The 20,406-nt window shown below is 41.3% G+C and overlaps 1 protein-coding gene across 8 annotated transcripts in view; it reads left to right on the top strand.

Annotated features, from left to right (window-relative positions):
* PDE9A (phosphodiesterase 9A) overlaps positions 1–17,769 on the top strand; it is a 67,020-nt gene extending 49,251 nt beyond the window's left edge. For 5 of the 8 annotated variants that reach the window (XM_054973800.1, XM_054973794.1, XM_054973793.1 and 2 more), the window contains 8 exons: positions 545–627; positions 2,065–2,221; positions 2,892–3,005; positions 4,852–4,956; positions 9,193–9,321; positions 9,936–10,031; positions 13,267–13,307; positions 14,383–17,769. In XM_054973800.1, the coding sequence (XP_054829775.1) occupies positions 545–627; positions 2,065–2,221; positions 2,892–3,005; positions 4,852–4,956; positions 9,193–9,321; positions 9,936–10,031; positions 13,267–13,307; positions 14,383–14,434 (777 nt within the window). In that variant the 3' untranslated portion in view covers positions 14,435–17,769. Of the gene's footprint in view, positions 1–544; positions 628–2,064; positions 2,222–2,891; positions 3,006–4,851; positions 4,957–9,192; positions 9,322–9,935; positions 10,032–13,266; positions 13,348–14,382 lie in introns of all 8 variants that reach the window. The other 3 variants (XM_054973795.1, XM_054973798.1, XM_054973797.1) reach the window with 3 other exon arrangements.
* Positions 17,770–20,406: the final 2,637 nt, after the last annotated feature.

Genomic DNA, 20,406 nt, shown 5'->3' with positions numbered 1-20,406 from the left:
ATCCATGCTATTCAAAACAGGCACCACAGGAAGGGGGTCTGTTGGCAATTTGCTGATCCCCCAGTGGTGCATAAGTGCAGAAAGCAATCCCTGCGGTAACTGGGTGCTTGGTAGCAGTAGGCTGGGCAAGCCTGACTGGGGGGAGTGGGGAGTCTTGGCCCTCCCCACAGGTAATTCTGACAACGGCTGAGTGGTGGCAGCAGGACCAAAGAGAAGAGGCAAAAAGGGGCAGCACTCACGGGTCAATGGGTCTGTTCTGCGAGCTCATGCTGCAATGCTGGTAAATGCCAGAATTTGGAACAAAACATGGATTTCATGAGGAAAGTTTTCTATGACTATCAAGCAGGCAAGACTATCATTTCCATTCTGGAGAGTCACAAGTAAGGTTCAAAAACGGGGTTTTTTGTGACTTTGTGGTTCAGGATTTTGTTTACACACATCCCTGATAGTTATAAATCATTTTCCTCAACATTTAAATGTAGTTTTACTTTATTAAAAAAGTTATATGGAAGTTATAAGAATGCATTTTTCCCCTCTTGCTTAGGTAAAACTTTCCCAGATTGATATCTTGATGCTAATGACTGCATCTGTGTGTCATGATCTGGATCACCCAGGATATAACAACACGTATGTATCCTTTCAGGCAGGGACCGTTAGTCATACAGCATATATTTGTACAAATGCAGACCAAAACATGCACTGTGATCAAGATCATAGTTAAGCATGTCTAAATCCAACTGAGAGCACTTAAGTATTTTCTTGATGCCTATGTTAAGTGGATAGATTTTTTATTTTTCTCACCTGTATATAGCAGGCATAATCAAACTATCACAAAGAAACTGTTACCTAATTGTAGTCTGGTTAGACAACAGTTGTCTGGTCCTACAAGGACCAGCACTTAAAACCTAACGGAAAATTGTCTGCCTGACTTCATAGGTATAGTTCCAGGACCATATTATAGAGTGGGTAGCCACCATGTGCTCCATAAGATATGAAGCAGATAGGCATGTTTATTTTACTGACAGTAAAATCCTAAACTTTAAGCTAAGCCCATTGAAAGGAATAGCACGAGGTGATATTATGGTTATTATTAGTTTATTGGAGGAAGAGCAGAATATATGTGTAACAAATACATACTTAAAAATACTTTGTGCCAAACAAAATAATTATTTCATTGTTGAGGCAGAAAGGGCCAAACTAAAAGTGATGGCATCCTTGTGGCTGCCACAAGGAAGCTGTCTCCAGTTTAAAGTAATTTTAAAATGCCATGAGGGCCTAATCCTGATTGGGCCCATGGAGTGGAGCTCCCTCCCATGTGTACCTTTTCAAATGCCAAAAGAGTCATTGGAGGGGGAGGGCATGCGACACCATCATGTTTAGTTGGGGTCAGAGTTTGAAATATGTGACTTCCCCCTATGTTTCTTACTCAGGATGTCTAGAATATTATGTCTTCTTATGTTTGAATTTCTGCCTTTTGAAAACAGTTTTTAAAAATACCTCACAAGGAATGTTAAAATATTCTGTGTCACAGAAACCCATTATAGCTAACTACAGCCCTGACCATAGTTATGTCCCTTTATATATTATACATTGTTCATATTAAAAAGCTATCATAAACAATATAAAGACTTAGAAATAGAAGCAATCAAAAATAAATGGTATGGACTAGGGATAAAGGAAAGGGCAGATATACATAGGAAGGAACATATATACAAACACACATACTCTGGAGCTTTGTCTGCTGCACTTACTGTAGAGGTCCCGTTACTGTGTTCAGTTTAATAAGCAGTTTCTCTTTTTGTGCTGGGCATTGCTGCAGCAAAACCAGTAAGCAAACTGTGCGTGTGTTTTCCATAGATGTAGGCCCTTTCGTTAGATCCAGGCCAGGTTATTTCATTAGCTGTACTGGGTATCATATTTTCAAGGAGATTCAAGTGTGTGGGGGTGGGGTGGGGGGCGGATCTCTGCCAAACTCTTATTATTCTCACAACACAAGTAAGTATGACCTCTTGGGAATGAGATTGCTAATGCCTTTTTTTTTAAAGTATTTTTCTTTCATGTCAGGTACCAGATTAATGCCCGGACAGAGCTTGCTGTGCGCTACAATGATATTTCTCCACTCGAGAATCATCACTGTGCTGTGGCTTTCCAGATTCTTGCACAGCCAGAATGCAACATTTTTTCCAATATTGATCAGGAACCGTTTAAAAAGATAAGGCAGGTATGGGTTACAAAAGACAAAGTTACCTTCTGTGTACATTTAAGTATTGTAGGTATCTGTATTTGATAGATTCCTCTGTTTAGTGGATATTTCCAGGGCTTAATTTGTACTAGGGTTTATTTGGGCTCAGCTCCAAACAGGTTTTGTTTAACTGTCTAGGTATAAATAAGGGATACATGAAGCAATGGTAAACAAGAGTGTTTTAAGCATATATAAAATATTCCTCCTTCATTGAGAGGAAAAAAACTATACTTGAAAACACTCTGAGGAATGACAGCCAGTCATAATCTGGAGTTAGGAGGAAGAACTTTCAGGTCAGTGTTGCTTGAACATTAGAACCTCTCATTTCAGAAGCAAAATTTTTTGTTGGAGAAAAGTAGCCAAACTTGATGAAATAAGCATTCACAGACTGTGGGCTCAAACGTGAGAGAAACTGAACTTTTGAAAATCATATGTGACTTGAACTGATTGGCTAAGATCCCAGCAAAGCTGTAATGCATTCCAATTTTTCTCAGAGATTTTTTTCCTTATAAGGTGCACTCGTTGCACTTTCCCTGAGTCCACAAAGATGGGTTGTGCAAATGCTTTTAAAAGGGAGAACCAGGAGGCAACGGAGGTAACACGTGTGCAAGGTAGAGTTTATACTTTATGGTGTTTTTATTTTGCACAGGGAATAATTACTTTAATCCTAGCAACAGACATGGCAAGACATGCTGAAATACTAGAATCCTTTAAGGAAATACTGGACAATTTTGATTATTCAAATGAAGGGCATGTGACCCAGGTAAGGCAACATTGTTGTTTTCAGTGTATGATGAAGAAGTAAGGCGGTAAGGAGAAGGTATAGGAGTGATTTGTCTGTTTCAAAAGAATTATTTATGCACCTTGAGTATCATTATAAAAGAAAGGTGAGAGACACATTTTGTAAATAGATAAATACATTTGTTCTGCTTATCTCTGCCACCAATCCTTTAATAGTTATAGGATTGTTTCACTCATCTTCCTGTTACCTGGTTTTAATTAGAATGGTCTAACTATAAGCACCAATCTACTTCCTCTTAAAAATTCTAAACTGGCCAATTTTCCTCCTCCTTTGCACTATTCTCAGGGTTGGAGGGGGATTATTTCCATTTTCATAGGAAATATGTTCCATTGGAGATAAACTAAAGGTACTATCTGAAAAATCATATGTGAAGATAGGAACGTCTTCAAATTGAAGGTTACAGTGGGAAAGGAGCTTCAAGCTGAGAATATGAAGTTTGATGTTTGCAGTTGAAGGCTAGGTGTTGAATACAAAGCATACCAGAGTAAGGAATGTCTGTCTCCCTGTGCTACTGCCACCATTCCCTTCTGCACATGGTGGACACCCAATGGCTCCTAAGGCCATGACCTGGATAGGCCAGGCTAGCCCAATATTGTCAGATCTCAGAAGCTAAGAAGGGTCAGCCCTGGTTAATACTTGGATGGGAGACCACCAAGAAAATCCAGGGTTGCTATGCATAACCAGGCAATGGCAAACCACCTTTATTTATCTATTGCCTTAAAGATCCCAGCAGGGTTCACCATAAGTCGGTTGCAACTGGACAGCACTTTATACACAGAAAGAGAGAGAATATTGTCAAGACCCTCCTCCCAAGTCCTGATTTCTGTGCTTCCACCTGCAGAGATGAGGTGGGCAGTGACCACAGACAGGGCTTTTTCACTGTTGATGCTGCTCCTGTGGAATGCCTTGCCCCTTGAGGCTTGCGTGGCACCTGTCTTACTCTCTTTTAAGCAACTGTCCAAAACATTTCTTTTACTCAGGCCTTTTACTATGAGATTTGATCTTTTAAAATTATGTCTATAATCTGCTTCTAGCTTGAAACTATTTTATGAGGCTCACTTTAGGTTGATAATGTTTTGTGTTGTTTTTATGCTGTTTCTGCATTTTATATGGCTGCGGGGTTATTTTATAGTTTATTTTATTGAATTGTGAATTGTGAGTCACCTTAAGCCACCTCAATTTTCTAAATACATCAATCAATAATAGCAATGAGCTAGAGTATTTTTTGAATATGGTAACAGTTTTTCTTCAAATCTACGAATTCTCAAAGAACATGGAAACCATGCACGTCAAGTTTAAATGACACCCTTATAGTGGACAGAAGAGAGCAAATTAGAAATTGGCTATAAATAATAATACTAACATACTGTAGGCACAATGCCTCATCTCCCCACAAGAAGTGTTCCATTCATATTGGAAGGAGCGACCAGCAGATCTGGGAGCACCATGTGTCAGATGGAGTACAGGTGGGGTTCTAGGCAGGGAGAACTAGGATTATTCCCACACACTGGTGGATATTCACTATTGTTGAGCGATAGTAATAATTTGAGTCTGGATTTTCCCATGTGAACAAGACAATCTAGTCACAAATAATTGTTATAGCACGACAAAAGTGCAATGGGGGCTGCAGCATAAGCACAAACTATATTCTATTGCAATCAGTAGCAAATGCTTCATTGCTTTCAGTTGATCAGGTCTGTAGTTCTCTGTTACTTTGATCCCAGTGTAAAATGAAGGAAACACTGTCTGATAAATGGCATAAATAAATATGGCAGCTTTCTTAACCATGGTGCTTTCCTGCTTTCAGTTGAAAATGGTACTGATCAAATGCTGCGATATCTCCAATGAAGTACGCCCAATAGAAGTGGCTGAACCATGGGTAGACTGCTTGTTAGAGGAGTATTTTATGCAGGTGAGAGTGCATCTCATGTAGAAATGCCATAGTTCTTCTTTCAGCCCTGTAACTAAAAGCCATCTATCCAGAGACATGCTATATCCACCTAAATTAAAGAGCTCCTTCTCTGTAAATTCAGAGAAGTGTTGCATTGTGACAATAGTCACCAAATAAAAGTGACTGTAATTGACTGTACTTTGTAACCTAAAAAGACAATCACAGCCTAGAAAAAGTCAATTAAATGAGCAGCACTAAGTGGGTCAGGTTTGGATTTTTTATATCTGCATAGATTTCTTTGAAACATTCATGATTAAGTCTAAAACTAAGGACTGGATAGTGTTTTGAGAAAGAAAAGGGGAAAGAGAGAAAGGAAAAGTAAGTTCTCTGATCATATCCAAAGGACATTCTCATTAGAATTTTAAAAAACACCTTATGGTGCCTCAGTTATCACTGGATTTCCACTGGTGGTGGTTTCTTACAGGAATCAACAACAACAACAAAATTAAAGTGACAGCCAACTTGTCCTCCCACATGCTAGTAAATTAGTGTGTGTATAAACTGGGGTAGCTGGTCCAATGCCAAGCAAAGCTTAATTGTGACAGAAAGCACAAGTAGGCAGTTCTGTTATTTCTTATGAGGGAAAAATGCATCAGAAATATTCAGTGGACCAAACCAGTCAAAAAGTGACTGCTCTCAATAAAGTGTTGAGGCTGCCCTCACTTGACTTAAACAGTCTTGTTTTTCACTCAGACGAAAACCATTTCTAAGTAACTTTATTCTGCTCATCACTCCAGTGTCTGAACATGGGTCCATATTTGGAAATGGCAAAGACATTTCCAAAGCCTAGGACTACAATCCTGGATACCTCACTTGGAAGTAAAGCTCATATTAAAGAAAACTCTGGACAACGTTGAGTGTGTTGTTTGATAAATTGCAGTTGTGTCCCCATTTGGAACAAGACTGCAGCAAAGGTTGGATTAATAGCTCCTTCCTTGCTCATGCCATTCTCCAGATTAAACACTTTCACAAAGCCACTATTTGCCCCATTTGGGGAAATATAAAGATTGGTTCTGTGTTGGCAGTACCAGGGCACAAAGAACCTCAGAAAGGCCATTTGATGTTTCCACAACAGCATGCAGGGAATGGATTAAAGCTCCTCTTTCCTCCACATCATAGCTCCAACTTGAATTGAGACCCCCCCCCTTACTTCTGCATAAACATGGTTAGACATCGGCTGCAATCTTCAGCAAGGATAATTTGCATATACTTTTAATTTATGCGGGCATCTCTTCAGAGCTTCCCTTATCCTGTCATGGATCTACCCAGGGCTTTTTTTCTAGGAAAAGAGGTGGTGGAACTTAGTGGGTTGCCCTTGGAGAAAATGGTCACATGGCTGGTGGCTCCGCCCCCTGATCTCCAGACAGAGGGGAGTTTAGATTGCCTTCCGCCACCGCTGAGCAGCGTGGAGGGCAATCTAAACTCCCCTCTGTCTGGAGATCAGGGGGCGGGCCACCAGCCATGTGACCATTTTCAAGAGGTTCCGGAACTCCATTCCCCCGCGTTCCCCCTGAAAAAAAGCCCTGGATCTACCACTGCCAAGTCAGTCCCACGTAGAACAAGTCCACATTTGCTCAGCAGAACTTTCCTCTGTTCTTGTTTTCTCCTGTCCAGGCTTCAGCACTGGCATTGATTGCCTGGTTAGCCCTGGAATATGTAATTTCTAGTGTTAATATGAATATGTGGAGTTTTATAAAATATGGTGTGAGCTCTAGTGCCAGGCATAACTCTATCCCTCTCTGTGATGAACATTAGAATAAATATTCAAAATTAGCACATTAATGTCCATAATGTACACAGGTGGCAGAATCCTGCTTTTCTTGCTGCTAAGTTTGAGTTAGTTTTGTGCAAAATTATGATGTTCCCCTTCCATTACTCTCAAACATGTCCAGTCCTCCCCATCTTCTTCTGGACACCTGCCTTGGAACTTTCACTTTCTGTTGTATGATGAGGGTATGGGAAAAGGGTCCTGCCTTTTCTGGAAAAAAGAAAAAGAAAAAACCCACCAGTCCCCTTAAATCCTGTTTGGTGTGAGAGCTGAGCAGCTAACAGTCAGTCAGGAGAGGCCAAATGGAAGGGTGGGGGTGAGATAAAAAAAGGAGACACACTCAGTTTTTCATTAGATAGGGCTTGCATCTCTAGAGAGAGAGGTTCTCTCTGTCCTGTCTCAGGAAAATCCAGAAGTCTCAAAGTTTGCCTTTTGAGCGGGGAAAGGCAAAAATAGTTAATGGGTGGAGATAGGAGTATGCATCCAAACTCCTTTTTAGATTAAGAGAAGATCCCTTCCAGAGTAAATGGAAGAGACTGGTTGACCAGAGACTGGAACAATTAGGCTTTACTCCAGTTTTACTACTTTCTGAAGGAAGTGAGAAAAATGCATTCCAAAGGGTCAAAAAGCAGTTATTGATGCTAGATTTCAGAAGCACAAATCAGCGAGCGAGAAGGGTCTGTTCCCTTGCCTATAATGGACTCGAACCTTCAGATACTTTACCAGCATATTTTAAGTCCATGACGATACCTCACTATTGAGATATTGTCTTGGCTGCTAGATTGAACGCTGTACTAACGCCAGAATGGAAAGGTTGCTTTTTGAAAATTCCCTTTTCAGAACACAAATGTTTCTGTAATACAGGGAAGATAGGCACCTTGGCTCATCTAGTAATTGAATGCCAAAATTTCAGTGAGGAGAGACAAAGATGGATTACTTTGATACTTGAGAAGAATAAGCTCACAAATATTAATCAGAGTCTTTCCTTTCTTTTACAAGATAAGAACCCGTACATAACCTGGTCACTGGCATCCTACCTTTTAATAATCCAGCCTAAAATTAAGACATTTTTGTGACTGGAGTGAGATTCTTTTATCACTATTATTGGCAATAGTCGTTTTAGTATTTTGGTCTTTGTCTGTTAACGCAGGATTAGGCTTAAGGCTATGGCCAAAAGAGCTGTGCCAGGAGAGGAAAGGGTTATGCATCCATAGCAGGGTGCTGAAGGAAAACCATGCTAGGAGGCTGTGTTATCTTAGGGTCCAGTTTTTGAGTGAAACTTGCTGTCTGCAATCCTAAATATTCAACTATCCTACTATGTAAAAGGCAAGCTGTATTGGTGACAACTCACTTTTTATCCCCACGCAGGCACACTCTGGCCTGTGCAAGGATAATCATTGCCAATATGGCTCGCTTAGGAGGGGGTGGGGAGGAGTGGCGCACCCCTCCCAAGGCTCCACCGTGGCTGTGGGAAGGCCCGGTGCAGCCCGGCACTATCACCCAGTGCACTGGTGGGGAGGGCTGCACTCCCACACTGGCCTTCTCCATCACTGCAGCAGCCTCCTCGGGGTCTCCGAAGGATTGTGCCACTACAGCTGCCAAGGCACCAGGGAGGCCCACCATGCCAGCCTGGCCCTCAGCAATCCCCAAGCAGGCCAGGGTGTTGCAATGGGCCATGGAGTGCTCCCGCACTTCTCACCAACCTGATTTCCACCCATTTGAAGCCAAATCAGGCTGGTGCAGAGAACAAGAACTCTGCCAGGCAGCGCAATGGGCCCTGAAGTACAGCGACACTCTACACCAGCCTGATTTCTGCCTGCTTGAGGCCAAATTGGGTTGCTGCAGAGTGCAGGAACACTGCCGGGGTGGTGCGACAGGCCCTGGAGTGCTCCTGCACTCTGCACCGGCCTGATCTCCATCCGTTTGAGATAAAAGTAACCTTATAAATGAACGTGCCCGGCAAGGCTGGGTGGGTTACACCTATAAATAGTTTCTAATTCCTATCCTCTTTTCTGAACTACCTTCTTCCCCTAACCCTGAGGAAAAAATAAAAAACTACTGTTCTTTTCCTGTTTCTCTTTCTTGGAGCTGGACTTAATACATTCAGAAGCCACTTGGGTTAAGTCTGTAATGTAGAAGGTTGGAGGTAGAGACCACACTGGTCAAGCTTTACATCATGCTACCTCTGTTTCAGTGTCACTTAAGACCCCTACCTTCACTGTGGGGAGGAAGAGAGATGTTTGGAATGTCTTGTGATATAGGCTATAATCCTAAGCACGCTTACGAGAGAGTAAGTCCCATTAAACTCGATGGGATTTACTGCTAAGTATACATGCTTAGGATTGCACTGGTAGTAATCAATAAGGGATTTATTGTCTTCGCTACCCATTTGTGGGAATTACCATAATGAATTGCTACCTCTGTCCTAGAGTGACCGGGAAAAGTCTGAAGGCCTTCCAGTGGCCCCTTTCATGGACCGAGACAAAGTGACCAAACCTACAGCACAGATTGGTTTCCTGAAGTTTGTCCTTATTCCAATGTTTGAAACCATAGCAAAGGTAAACTATGAAATGGCAGTGTTTAATGTCCGAAATCAATTGGATTAATTGATTCAAAACTTTTGGTTTGTGGAGAAAATGCTTCTGTTTAATTGGGTGATGCATTTAAAAATATTATTTTTATGTACATATTTATAAAAACTGGGTACCATCATAAAATAAACATTTCCTTTTTTCTCACACACAAGAGGGAATACTTTTGGTCTCTAAAAGTGAAGAGAGTGTGCCTTTTTCTTCAAAACTTTTATTTTATCCATATGCAAATATATACAGTTTTGCAGCCAAATCCTATCCATGTTTACTTGGAAGAATCTGAATTAATTCAAGTGAGACTTAACACCAAGTACCCATAGGAGTACAACCTTAATTGACTAAATAATATTAAAGGATTAACATTCATAGGATTAAGATGACTCAATGTAACCAGATGACAACCCTAATAAGTAACTAATATCTGTTAAAATTAGAGAAAATATTAATTTTAGTCGTCAGGCAGCAGAAACAAACACCATCCTACATCTATAATACCAACTTGACCCACTTTTGTAACATAAAGAATTTAAACACAGACTCTAGAGAAGAAAACTTAACTGACCTTTTTTGTTTTATCTTAGCTTTTTCCAGAGGTTGAAGAAGTATTGCTCCAACCCCTGTGGGAATCCAGGGACCGCTATGAGGAGCTGAAGCAAATAGAGGATGCTATGAAAGAGGTAAGGCGGCTCCTTCATGGGATTCCTTCCTCAGAGACATAAAGGACTATGTGCAGACTTCCATGCATGAACTGGGACCCTGGGAATTACTGCAAGAAAAATAAGACCTAAAAAAACCATTATTTTTTAAAACTTTGCATACTACGACAGGTGTAATCTTTGAGCCCTGTGGATCAAAAAAGTGGGGCCTGTTGGAGATTAGTCAGTGACTGGTTTGGTAAGGCGTTTTCAGGGACAATGGATATTCTTCCTCAGGTCTCATCCATAGCTTTCAGCCAGCCCTTAGTGACAGCTGACTTACAGGCATTCATTGCCTTTGCAACCAGGTTGTGAAGAACAGGTTCTCAGGACCCACTTTATCTTTGTCTCCCACCTGTCTTTTTCCTTCGTGCCCTTCTGTGCTCTCTATTTCCTACCAAGATCCAGGAAGCTTCCTCTCCTTATCTTCCCCGTTTCCTCTAATGCCATTCTGCCCAATCTGTGCAGCCAGCCTGCACTTCCAACTTCCACGTCTCTCTGTCTTCTTGGGTGTGTTTGGCTTTCAAAGCCTGATCATTAATAATACTGCAACCTGCCAGTCCAAGTGCTATCAAGGCATCCGAAAATCCAACTCCCTAATAACGGTCAAATAAAAAGTGTTGAGAATCAGTGAGAGAGCTTCTGGAATTAACAGGAGGCAATAGCAGTCCTAACAAGCACACTACTTTGTATACAAAGTATTTTGCATCGTTATAGATTCATGTTCACAGAGCAAGATATTGCAAAGTTTCAGTATTTTATACAATCCGTAGAGAGAGGTTTATATAGTACATAGGCATATAATGGTAGATGCTCTTTACCAGGACAAGCCAACTTACATCCCTACAGAGAAGTCTGCTGCACATAGGTTGTGTGTGTGCGTGTTCAAAGATTATTTCTTTAAACTTTAGTAGATCTGTTTTCCAGTAAAAGTGGTTATATGGAGGAAAATGTGTGAGACTTCACAGTGCATATAATTCACACAGTTTAGCCATGCTGAAAATGCACCGACCAACTTAGTAATGCTGAAAGAATTCTTTTTGTTACTGTGCACTGTTGTGTGTGGGAGGCAGCAGTCCAGAGCAACAAGATCTCTGGCTCCTCAGCCCTTGGGCTGGTTCAAATGAAAAGTTACATTCCTGAGAATATTGTTGTGAATCAGAACAGAGAATGAGAGCTTATGGAAATACTCATGCCTCCTTTCCAATAAGTTCAAAACCTCTCTATGTTGAAGGTGTTATGATTATTGATAAAGCCATGCTACCTGATCCTATGCATACTTGCTTACTTCCAGATAAATGTCCATAAAACTTCAGCTTTGGGTTCCTTTCACACGGGCTACTTAACCCACTTTGGCTTCTGAAGGTAAACAGATGTTTTTAAGGTTTCATAGACCATAAGGATAAAACACTATCCTCTTGCAATTAATGAAGCCTTAACCCAGGTTTTCCAAAACTTTTTTTGGTCCAATGGGTTTGTGTGTGTGTTTTATCCTTAAGGTGCATGAAACCTTTAAAAATCTGTTTGCCTTCAGAGGCCAAAGCAGGTTAAAGAGGCCATTTGAATGGGACCTAAGGGGACTGGAAAAGCCAACCCCACTGTGAAAGCCGCTACAGATAGGGTGGAGGCAGGTGGGGACAGAGTCTGCATGCCTTCTCCTGTGCTGCTGTCCTTGCCACCAATCCCCCTGCCCCTCTGTTGTGTCATTGCAGAAGCACCAGCACATCAACGGTTGTGCTAGGCCTCTTTGTAGCCCAACACACACCCCCTTTTCCTTCATATTTCAGCCATGGTGCTCACAGCACTGTGGCTCATCTGTGAACTGGAGGAAAAGCCCTTTAAAGATCTGGAAAAGGAGGGGGGCATGCAAAGCTGAACTCCATCATTCTGAAGGCAGTGTTTAGCTCTGCCTCCCTCCCCAGATTGGCAGAGATGCTCCACCCCCAGGCATCCCATACATCCTCCTTGGAACCAGAGCAACCCCCCCCCCTTTTGCATCAACCCAAAGATGAAATCCCTGGGAGCCCAAAGAGGTGTACTCAGAAAGAGTGAGACATTGTGTGGAAGCTCCCCTGAAATGCAGGGGCATACTGCGTTCCAATTAAATTGCACCATAACTGCTGGGGGAAATGGGAACTTTTGAAGCAAGCAGCAAATTCACATGATTATAAGTATGCCTGTTGAAACTGGCTTTGTGATTTCTGTCTCAGAAGTGGAATTCTCAAGTGACTAAGTGAGCTGTGAGAGCCCCAATAAGTCAGAGGTGGAAAAGACTTTTAAGAGGGTTGAAAGTGTCAGGATACATAAAGTCCTGCGGTGTCCACGCCAATTTCTTTTATCCTACCATTTTCTCTAGTCAAAATAGGTTTTATAGATTTTTGCAGCACTGGGGAAACTGTAGACAGACAATAGTGGGATGAGTGTATAGATAATTGCTCTGTCTTCACTTTTGATACCATATGACAAAGATAGCTTGTACAGCTGAATAACAATTAGCATTAATGTGCAGTGGTAATGTCTGTTTGCAACCTGAATTATGAGATCATTTGTTTTATGGAACTGTTGATAGGGTGCTGGGAACATTAAGTATCACTACCATACTTCAGTGACCCAGTGGAAACAACACATGATTGTGCATTTCCTCATCCACCTATCCAACATGTCTGTCCCACCTCCAGTGCCAGAAGATGTTCATTCTTAGTGTAATGGTTGACTATGGCATATGCACTATTCTAGATGTGTAGTTTTAAACAGCATGGGTGATCTAGATAAACCCCAGGAAGCAGCCGCTTAATTTGGACTATGCTGATTAGATTCTACACATATACACCTCATTGAAACGTTGAGCCCACAGGTGGATGTCCTGTGGCCCTGATTGTAGGATAAGCATACCAACTGTGCTCTTGTTCTCTCATCACATATAGGCAGAGATTGGACAGAATATAGTCCAATTGGGTGAACAGATTTTTCCATTGCTGGAACACTGAAGTCTCAGAGAAAAATATAATGGCTGCTGCCCAGTGCCCACCAAAGCACTGATTCTTTATGACCTGAGCTGGTTTTAGAGAAACCTGTACAAGAGCTGTTACAAAGTCCATTAGAATGAATGACGCTCATGCTGTGACAATGTATGGGTTATGCCCAGTGACTCAATAAAGGAAGCAGGTGCCATTAATCTGTCAGTAAGTCAGTTAATCTATTCTACTCTTAATTCTAGTTACAGAAGAAGAAGAATGAAAGTTTGGCCACAGAAGGCAGGTAAAAGTAAGAAGCAAAGCAAATGACAGGGCATATCAAGGTAATGCCTGTTCTGTCAAATTAAGAATTGCAGTACATTGTCCAAACAATATATATCTCAAATAGATAGCCAAATGCATTATCCCTCTTCAGTTGATGTATTGTCGAAGGCTTTCACAGCCGGAGAACGATGGTTGTTGTGGGTTTTCCGGGCTGTATTGCCGTGGTCTTGGCATTGTAGTTCCTGACGTTTCACCAGCAGCTGTGGCTGGCATCTTCAGTGACACTGAGAGATCTCTGTCTTTTGGTGCTACACCTCTGAAGATGCCAGCCACAGCTGCTGGCGAAACGTCAGGAACTACAATGCCAAGACCACGGCAATACAACCCGGAAAACCCACAACAACCTCTTCAGTTGCCTGAAAAAAGTTTCTGATCTTAGTGAGGCCAGCTCTGGGGCCATTAGTCCTTGATTGATGCTATTCATTAGTGAGCAGATGCAAGATCCCAAGTCCTGTAGAGTTCTCTGCATGGCAGAATAGTAGTCTCACTCATTATAGTAAAAGATACAGGGTTGGATCCAGACTCAACTTTCCACTAACAGAAGCGGTGTGGTAATTTTGACCAGTTTCTGCTTCCTGCTGCAAATCCCCAGTTTGCCTCTCGTGCTGCTCCCATGTTGCCCACAAGCAACATTTCGGGGAGATCAGTAGGCGGTGGGGGGTAGGGAAAGGATGGTTCTACTGACAGAAGTACCTTGCATGAGCAGAAAATTTAGTATGGATCCAACCCATTCTCTTTCCTATTGAGCATGTATGCACAAGAATGTTTAGTGTTAAACTGTATGGAAGCAGAATGCGCAAAAAAAGTGGCACCATTTTACAATGGCTTACACAGCAGTCTTACATTTGGACTATGCCTCTACCTGCTCCAATCCCACCATATCTCTGATCTGCTGTGTGGCACAATAGGGATTAGCAGAGCTCTTTTGTGTGGCTAGCAGGGATGCTGAATCAGTATATCTGAGCTGTGCCAAAAATTCTGGATAGATGAGAACACATTATCTGGGTCTAATGATGTCTGTGTTTTAATTCCAGCACTATAATGGACACAAAGATCCTTTTGAGGTTTGCCAGGTCCATGCTGTGAGGCAGTGCAGCTGAGCATTATGGGACAGCATGGCATTGAAAAAGAATGCAGTTGGAGAGCTGATATCACCATAAGCACTTTTCAAGTTCCTTATCTAAAGACTAGCTTGTATCCTTATGGATGCGAATTATAAGGAACCTCTGCTGTTGTACAAGTTTTTTTTTTAATTTTTAGAGTTGTCTTCTAAATAATATATTCTTATACAAAAAAAGTTGCTGTAATTATTCTCTTTTGTAGGTTTTATATGTTTTGAAAAACTTCTGCTTGTTCCATGCAGACATATTGGGGGAATTTGTACTTCTTAAGACAGTTGTTTTAGAAAGATTTATGTTGTGTTGTAGACCATTAAAATAACAACCATTACTCTCATTGTGCCTATCTAAATATTAAGAGCCAGACTCTACCCTAGTTGATGTTTCCTGTCACTTTGCTGAAGCCTCAGACAAAATCTGATAGCAGGCCATGCAGAAGAACCATAATGGTATCTTCCCTGGTCAGCAAATAGTACCTGAAAGAGCCTTTGGGGAAAGAATGAAAAATGGAGGACAAAGTTTTTAAGCTACTGCTCGTGGTCTTCTGCCTATTCTCATTGCCACAAATGGCACTTTTGCACACCTCTCTGAGGGTGACTGAGGGGACAGATGGCAGTTTAGAAGGATGTACATGGCTTAGGGCTTTCTTGTTGCCTTACCTCTCAGCGCTGGGAGACTGTCAGCTGACCTGGGAAACGTCTGAAGCCACATGAAGCAGACCCAATCTGAGGCTTAGCAAGTTTGGATCTATAAGCTATATGAATGGGAGACCACCTGGGAGCTGGAGGCGAGCCAATCTTTTGAGGAAAAACAGGGTATAAGTGCAATAAATAACTAAAATTCCAACAAAGCTCTTTTGTTGTTGTTTTTTGGCATTTCCAGCATCACTGCTAATTTATTTAGAATATATATAATGGTGTGTAGTGTGTGTGTGTCTAAAATACAAAGATCCCAAATGGTAGCCATATTAGTCTTCAGCAGCCAAACACCAGAGTGCTTTGCATGGTAATGTAACATACTTTTCTGTTTAAGGGTCCCTGGCTCTTGACAGTTTATGCCTCAGGAAGTGTGTAAGTCTTTAAAGTGCTATCAAACTCTTTGTTGATGTGGCTAGACTATTCTGCTAGCCAAAATACTCTCAGAAATTGTGCTAAGTGTGCATAGAGATGAGTATTTGAGAATTTGGTTAAATTTGTATAACTGAGGTTCCTATAATGAACAGTATGCATGATATGCCTGAGTGGTTCTGGATGGAGCAGTACATTGCTCAGAGGCAGAGCACATGTTTTATCTGCAAAATATAAAAAAAGTTTAATCCCTGAAATTAACAGTTAGAAGAATCACAGACTGTGTGACAAAAGATGTTCTTTGAAAGTGGATCTCTTTGCTGTCTCTGTATAAGGCGTCACCATATGTTCTTAGGGCATCCTATATTGGAGAAAAGCTGGCAACTGTTTGAGGCACTTGGTAAAGGTATGTTTATGGTATTCATTTCAGCATTAGACAATGAGAGTCTGGACCAATGTAAGCAACTGAAAACTGGCATCATTGTTCCCTGGTTACAGAAGAGTAATTGATGCATGAAAATACTAAATTGTTGTTTCACACAGAAACCTTCAAATATAGACAGGGCTTCAGTGCCACTGCCAACCATCAGTTGTCTCTACATGTGGCATCTAGGATACAGATAGTTTCTGCATCTTAAAGTTTTGCATTAATGAGAGGATGGGGAATCTTAAAGCAGGTGCAATTTTCCCTTCTACCTACTTCTTAATAGTACAGAATTCTCAAAGGCTAGGCTTGACAGTATTTGAGTACATGTAAAAGACTATATGCATTAGTCCGCTTTCTGGCCACATGTACTGTCCACTGTCCACTGTGTCCCATTGCAGATTTGTACATGAAACCACAAGATGTGTGGAGCTATAGAAAGGCAGGAGTGGAATATGATGGGAGTCAGAACCTCTACAGGGAATCAGGTTCCACAAGGCCTGGATGCACTGGTCTCTGGTGTACACATGGTTTTAATGTGATATTTCTTAGGATGTGGTATTGATCAATGTCAGTTTTCTGGGCTTTACATTGTTTTAGGCTTGTGCTGGAAACTGCTTTGATCATTCTGAAAAAGCAGTGTACTACTATATTAAATACACAGCAGAAGTTGCATTAGCCTGCTGTAGCGCACTTGGGGAAGAGATATGTGAAAAAGCTGAAGAAGCCTATCTACGCAGGTAGGACTGAGAAAGAGGCTGTGTCTCTGCTCCCACATCTGGAAGATGAGGTGGTTGTAAAGATACAATTAAGGGTTCTGGAAAACTGACTTTTCTATTGAAACTCTGGTTTGTCAGGCTGCGAGTGTGAGCAATTGACACAACCAGCATTCCTAATGGAGTTCTACTGTAACCAAAGACAGAATAAGGCCATAGGTTTTTGTCCAGAGTGTGACAGTTGTACCACCAGAGAGGCACATTAACTAGAAAGAACAAGGAACCTCTTGTATATATTCTCTACAGTTCTGAACCAAAGGTGCATGATGTATAAGTCACCTGGGATCTGATGGTGAGACACTAGTATAAGAAACACACCACTCTGAGTACCAATCTTAGATGTAAATTTTAACTTGAAAATGTATGGTAATTTCTGCATGGGGTTGTTTTACGCTGTTCATTAGGGTGGACTATAAATACAAAATAGCACACAAGGAAGGCGCTGTGCTCAAGAGAAGGGCACGTGTACCCAAGCCATATGCTGCCAAGCAGTAGAGTTCTGTTTTAAAAAGAAACATGTAGGTGGGCACCCAGACTTTCTTCCAACCAAAACAGGAACTATCTTGCTCAGCTCTGGCTTTCCTTTCCAACGGACCTCAGTGACTAATGCTGGGTGCTCTAGCACTGACTAATAGTCTTATCACTTTAACTGTGACAAGATGTTTTGGAATGGCAAACTTTTAATCACTCCTGAATTTATCTATGTATGTTATTGGTTTTAATTAGAGATAGCTAACATATTTGGGGGGCTCACTATATCCCATTTTTATCCATTTCTATTCATTGCAACTATTGTTCCAGCTGTTCTGAAATTCACACATGATGTGAACTCATCCTCGGAAGCATCTCCTCCTTCACACTCTCTCTCTGTCACTGCCTGGCCGTTTTCTCAGCATTGTTCCAGGAGGAAGGGGCTGCCAACAAATATCTGTAGTTCTACCATTTTGCTTTTGTGTTCCAAATAATTGTAATTTATTTTTAACATGGAACTAGAACAAACTTAATAGTAGAATAAAAGATACCATTTTCAATGTTACCGTATTCCTAGCATTTGTCAAATGTTCCTGAAATCTTTCTACTATGCTCCGTCCCAGTTGAATCCGCTTTGGAACAAAATAGTTATGCCGTTAGAATTCACACACTTTTCTTTGGATCATGGCCATTATATTTGCTTCATATTTTTAGTGGCAAGATTTATTGGTTTTTTCCAGCAAGGAAGCATATATTTATACAAACACACAGCAATCCTCTGGGCACCAGGTATTTTATGTCTGTGGAAGCTGCTGCTATCAGAACTTCATTTTGGGGTAGTTTCTTAGGGTTTGGGCCTGTCCTCCTTCTCCCAGCCCCTTCCTAGGGTTGCCAAATCTGAGTTGGGAACTTCTTAGGTATTCTATGGGACGATCCTGAGGAGGGCGGGTATAGAAGCTCCCCCCAAAGATGGATTTATTGAGAAAGTAAAAATGTAAACAACTGTGTAGTTTTTTAATGTAAAAAGTTGTGTGTATCTTATCACTGCATTCACCAGATGATTCAATGATGTGGAAGAAAGACTTCAAACTTTGCTGACTGGAGTGGTAGGAAACCAGCCAGTGATTCTAGCTCACATTTGAGGAAGTTTGACCATAGATGATCTGATCCAGCAAAAGTGATGTGTTCTTTTAAAAGCTATTCCTGGTGTTTTATTCACATTAAAATGGTTTAGAAAACAAAAAGTGATATGAACATAAATGAGGTTTCCAGAGATGCAAAGAGAGGTATGTCTTTAGGAAGCAACACGTGCACTCAGGTCTGCATGTGTAATGGCTCTCAATAAGACTCATTAACAGATTTTTAAATATATCTTATTTTAATTACAGGCCGCTTTTCTCATTGAGACTCAAGGTAGATTATTATTACTGGCCTGACCTCTAGGAAACCTGGGTGAGTGCCTACAATACCAGACTTTGAGAGCAACCTCCAAAGAAGGCCATCACCTTCTGCCTACCATCCTCCTTTCACTTCCTCCTCCCCACCCAAGCACTAGCTATCTCTAACACCATCATCCAATAACTTGGCAGGAAGACTGGGCAGGGCAGGAGCTGCCTGAGCCACCGCAACCATCTGCAGGCAGGGAAGAGCACCAAGCAGACATGGAACAAAAGCAGAGAAGTGAGCTGGAAGGAGCGGTGGTGGCAGCAGTGCACGTTCCACTCCTGCTTCACCTTAGGCCCTGCAAGAGAAGAGCACAAAGAGGAGGAGAAGCAGCAACATGTCTCCCAGAGCTGAGGTTTCAGGTCACAGGCCAATCTTCTGCCCTCTCCCAGCTCTACTTGCCCCCTTCCAAGGGTTGTTAACTCTGGGTTGGGAAATACTTGAAGATTCTAGGGATCTCTTTCTACAGGAAAGTTAGTTCTGTCATCTAGAGATCTACAGACACAGATAGAATAGCACCTTTAAATTGCAAACTTACTCTTTCAAGGATGGATGAAACTCTCTCTAGGACTGTCCGATATCTCAATCCTTGTTTAGGTATTTTCTCAACCAATAGTATTTTATTTGTATTTCAGACAATAATAGATTTTGAATTGACTCTCTTCCAGTCCATTACCACCCTGTTCAGGACATCTGTCACCTCACCTGAAGCAGCTGAAAAGGATCATTAGAACCATGTTTATCACATATCACTAACATTTCACTACAGATGTTCAGACAACATATCATGGTGGTTTCATGTAGATATTAAACAGCACAGAGTCCAAGACAGGACCTTGAAGGAACCTTTAATACATGAGGTCACGCAGCTATCTCACAAAATTACTTTCCTTAGCTAGTTACCAAACCACTAGAAGGATACGATGGCTGATGGAATTGAAAGTTTCAGAGATGTCTAGGAGAATCAATAGGATTGTATTCCAGCTGAGTTCAGTTAGAGTTCATAGAGGTGGTTGGGCCTATCTGTTCCTTCAAAGCATCATCAATTACCTCCTGGAATCATCTGGCCACTTTCTCAACTGTCATGCTGCCATAAGCCTAGTTGGGTAGCAACCAGACTACTTCAAGGTGCTTGCCAACTTCCTCAGCCCACAACAGAAATTTGTCAATGCAACTAGGATCAGACTGCACTAAGAGAATATTCTGTGACTGTCCTCCAGAAGCAGTGAATGAAAAGGCATCTATGGAAGCCATATTATAAATGACCTCATTTTCTGCAGGTCTCAATTTTTGTATGGCCTTGGTTGACATTTTCCTTAATGGGAAAACATTTAAATATTTCCAAGAGAAGAGGAATGACAAACGAAGGACACAGTTACTTGGCTGTGATCCAGTTTCTCTCATTAATGCCCTCAGCAGATTCAGATATGTTAATTGCAATCATGATATTGTATATGAAGCACATTAAAATCACTCAGAGTGTCACTACAACATGAAGAGGCCATTAATATTTTCTCCTTTCTATAATTCCAGTTCTCAGATTTGCCTCCACACATTTTTTATTTAAAGAAGAATGTTTTTTTTAAAAATACAGATGCACAGTAAAACGTATGATTTGCTTTCCAAACTAGTATTTTATTGGTTATTGAAACATATATTATTACAGCACTGAGTGGACAGAGCTGTGTAGTCTGCCAGCTTGTCTTTGAATAGTTATCTCTCTAACTACAGGATTCTTTGCTACTAAGTAATTACAATG

The sequence above is a fragment of the Eublepharis macularius genome, chromosome 3 (assembly GCF_028583425.1).
Source record: "Eublepharis macularius isolate TG4126 chromosome 3, MPM_Emac_v1.0, whole genome shotgun sequence".
In the NCBI taxonomy this organism is placed as follows: domain Eukaryota; kingdom Metazoa; phylum Chordata; class Lepidosauria; order Squamata; family Eublepharidae; genus Eublepharis; species Eublepharis macularius.
Note: the sequence above shows the minus strand (reverse complement) of the source record. Positions and strands in the feature narration are given on the sequence as shown.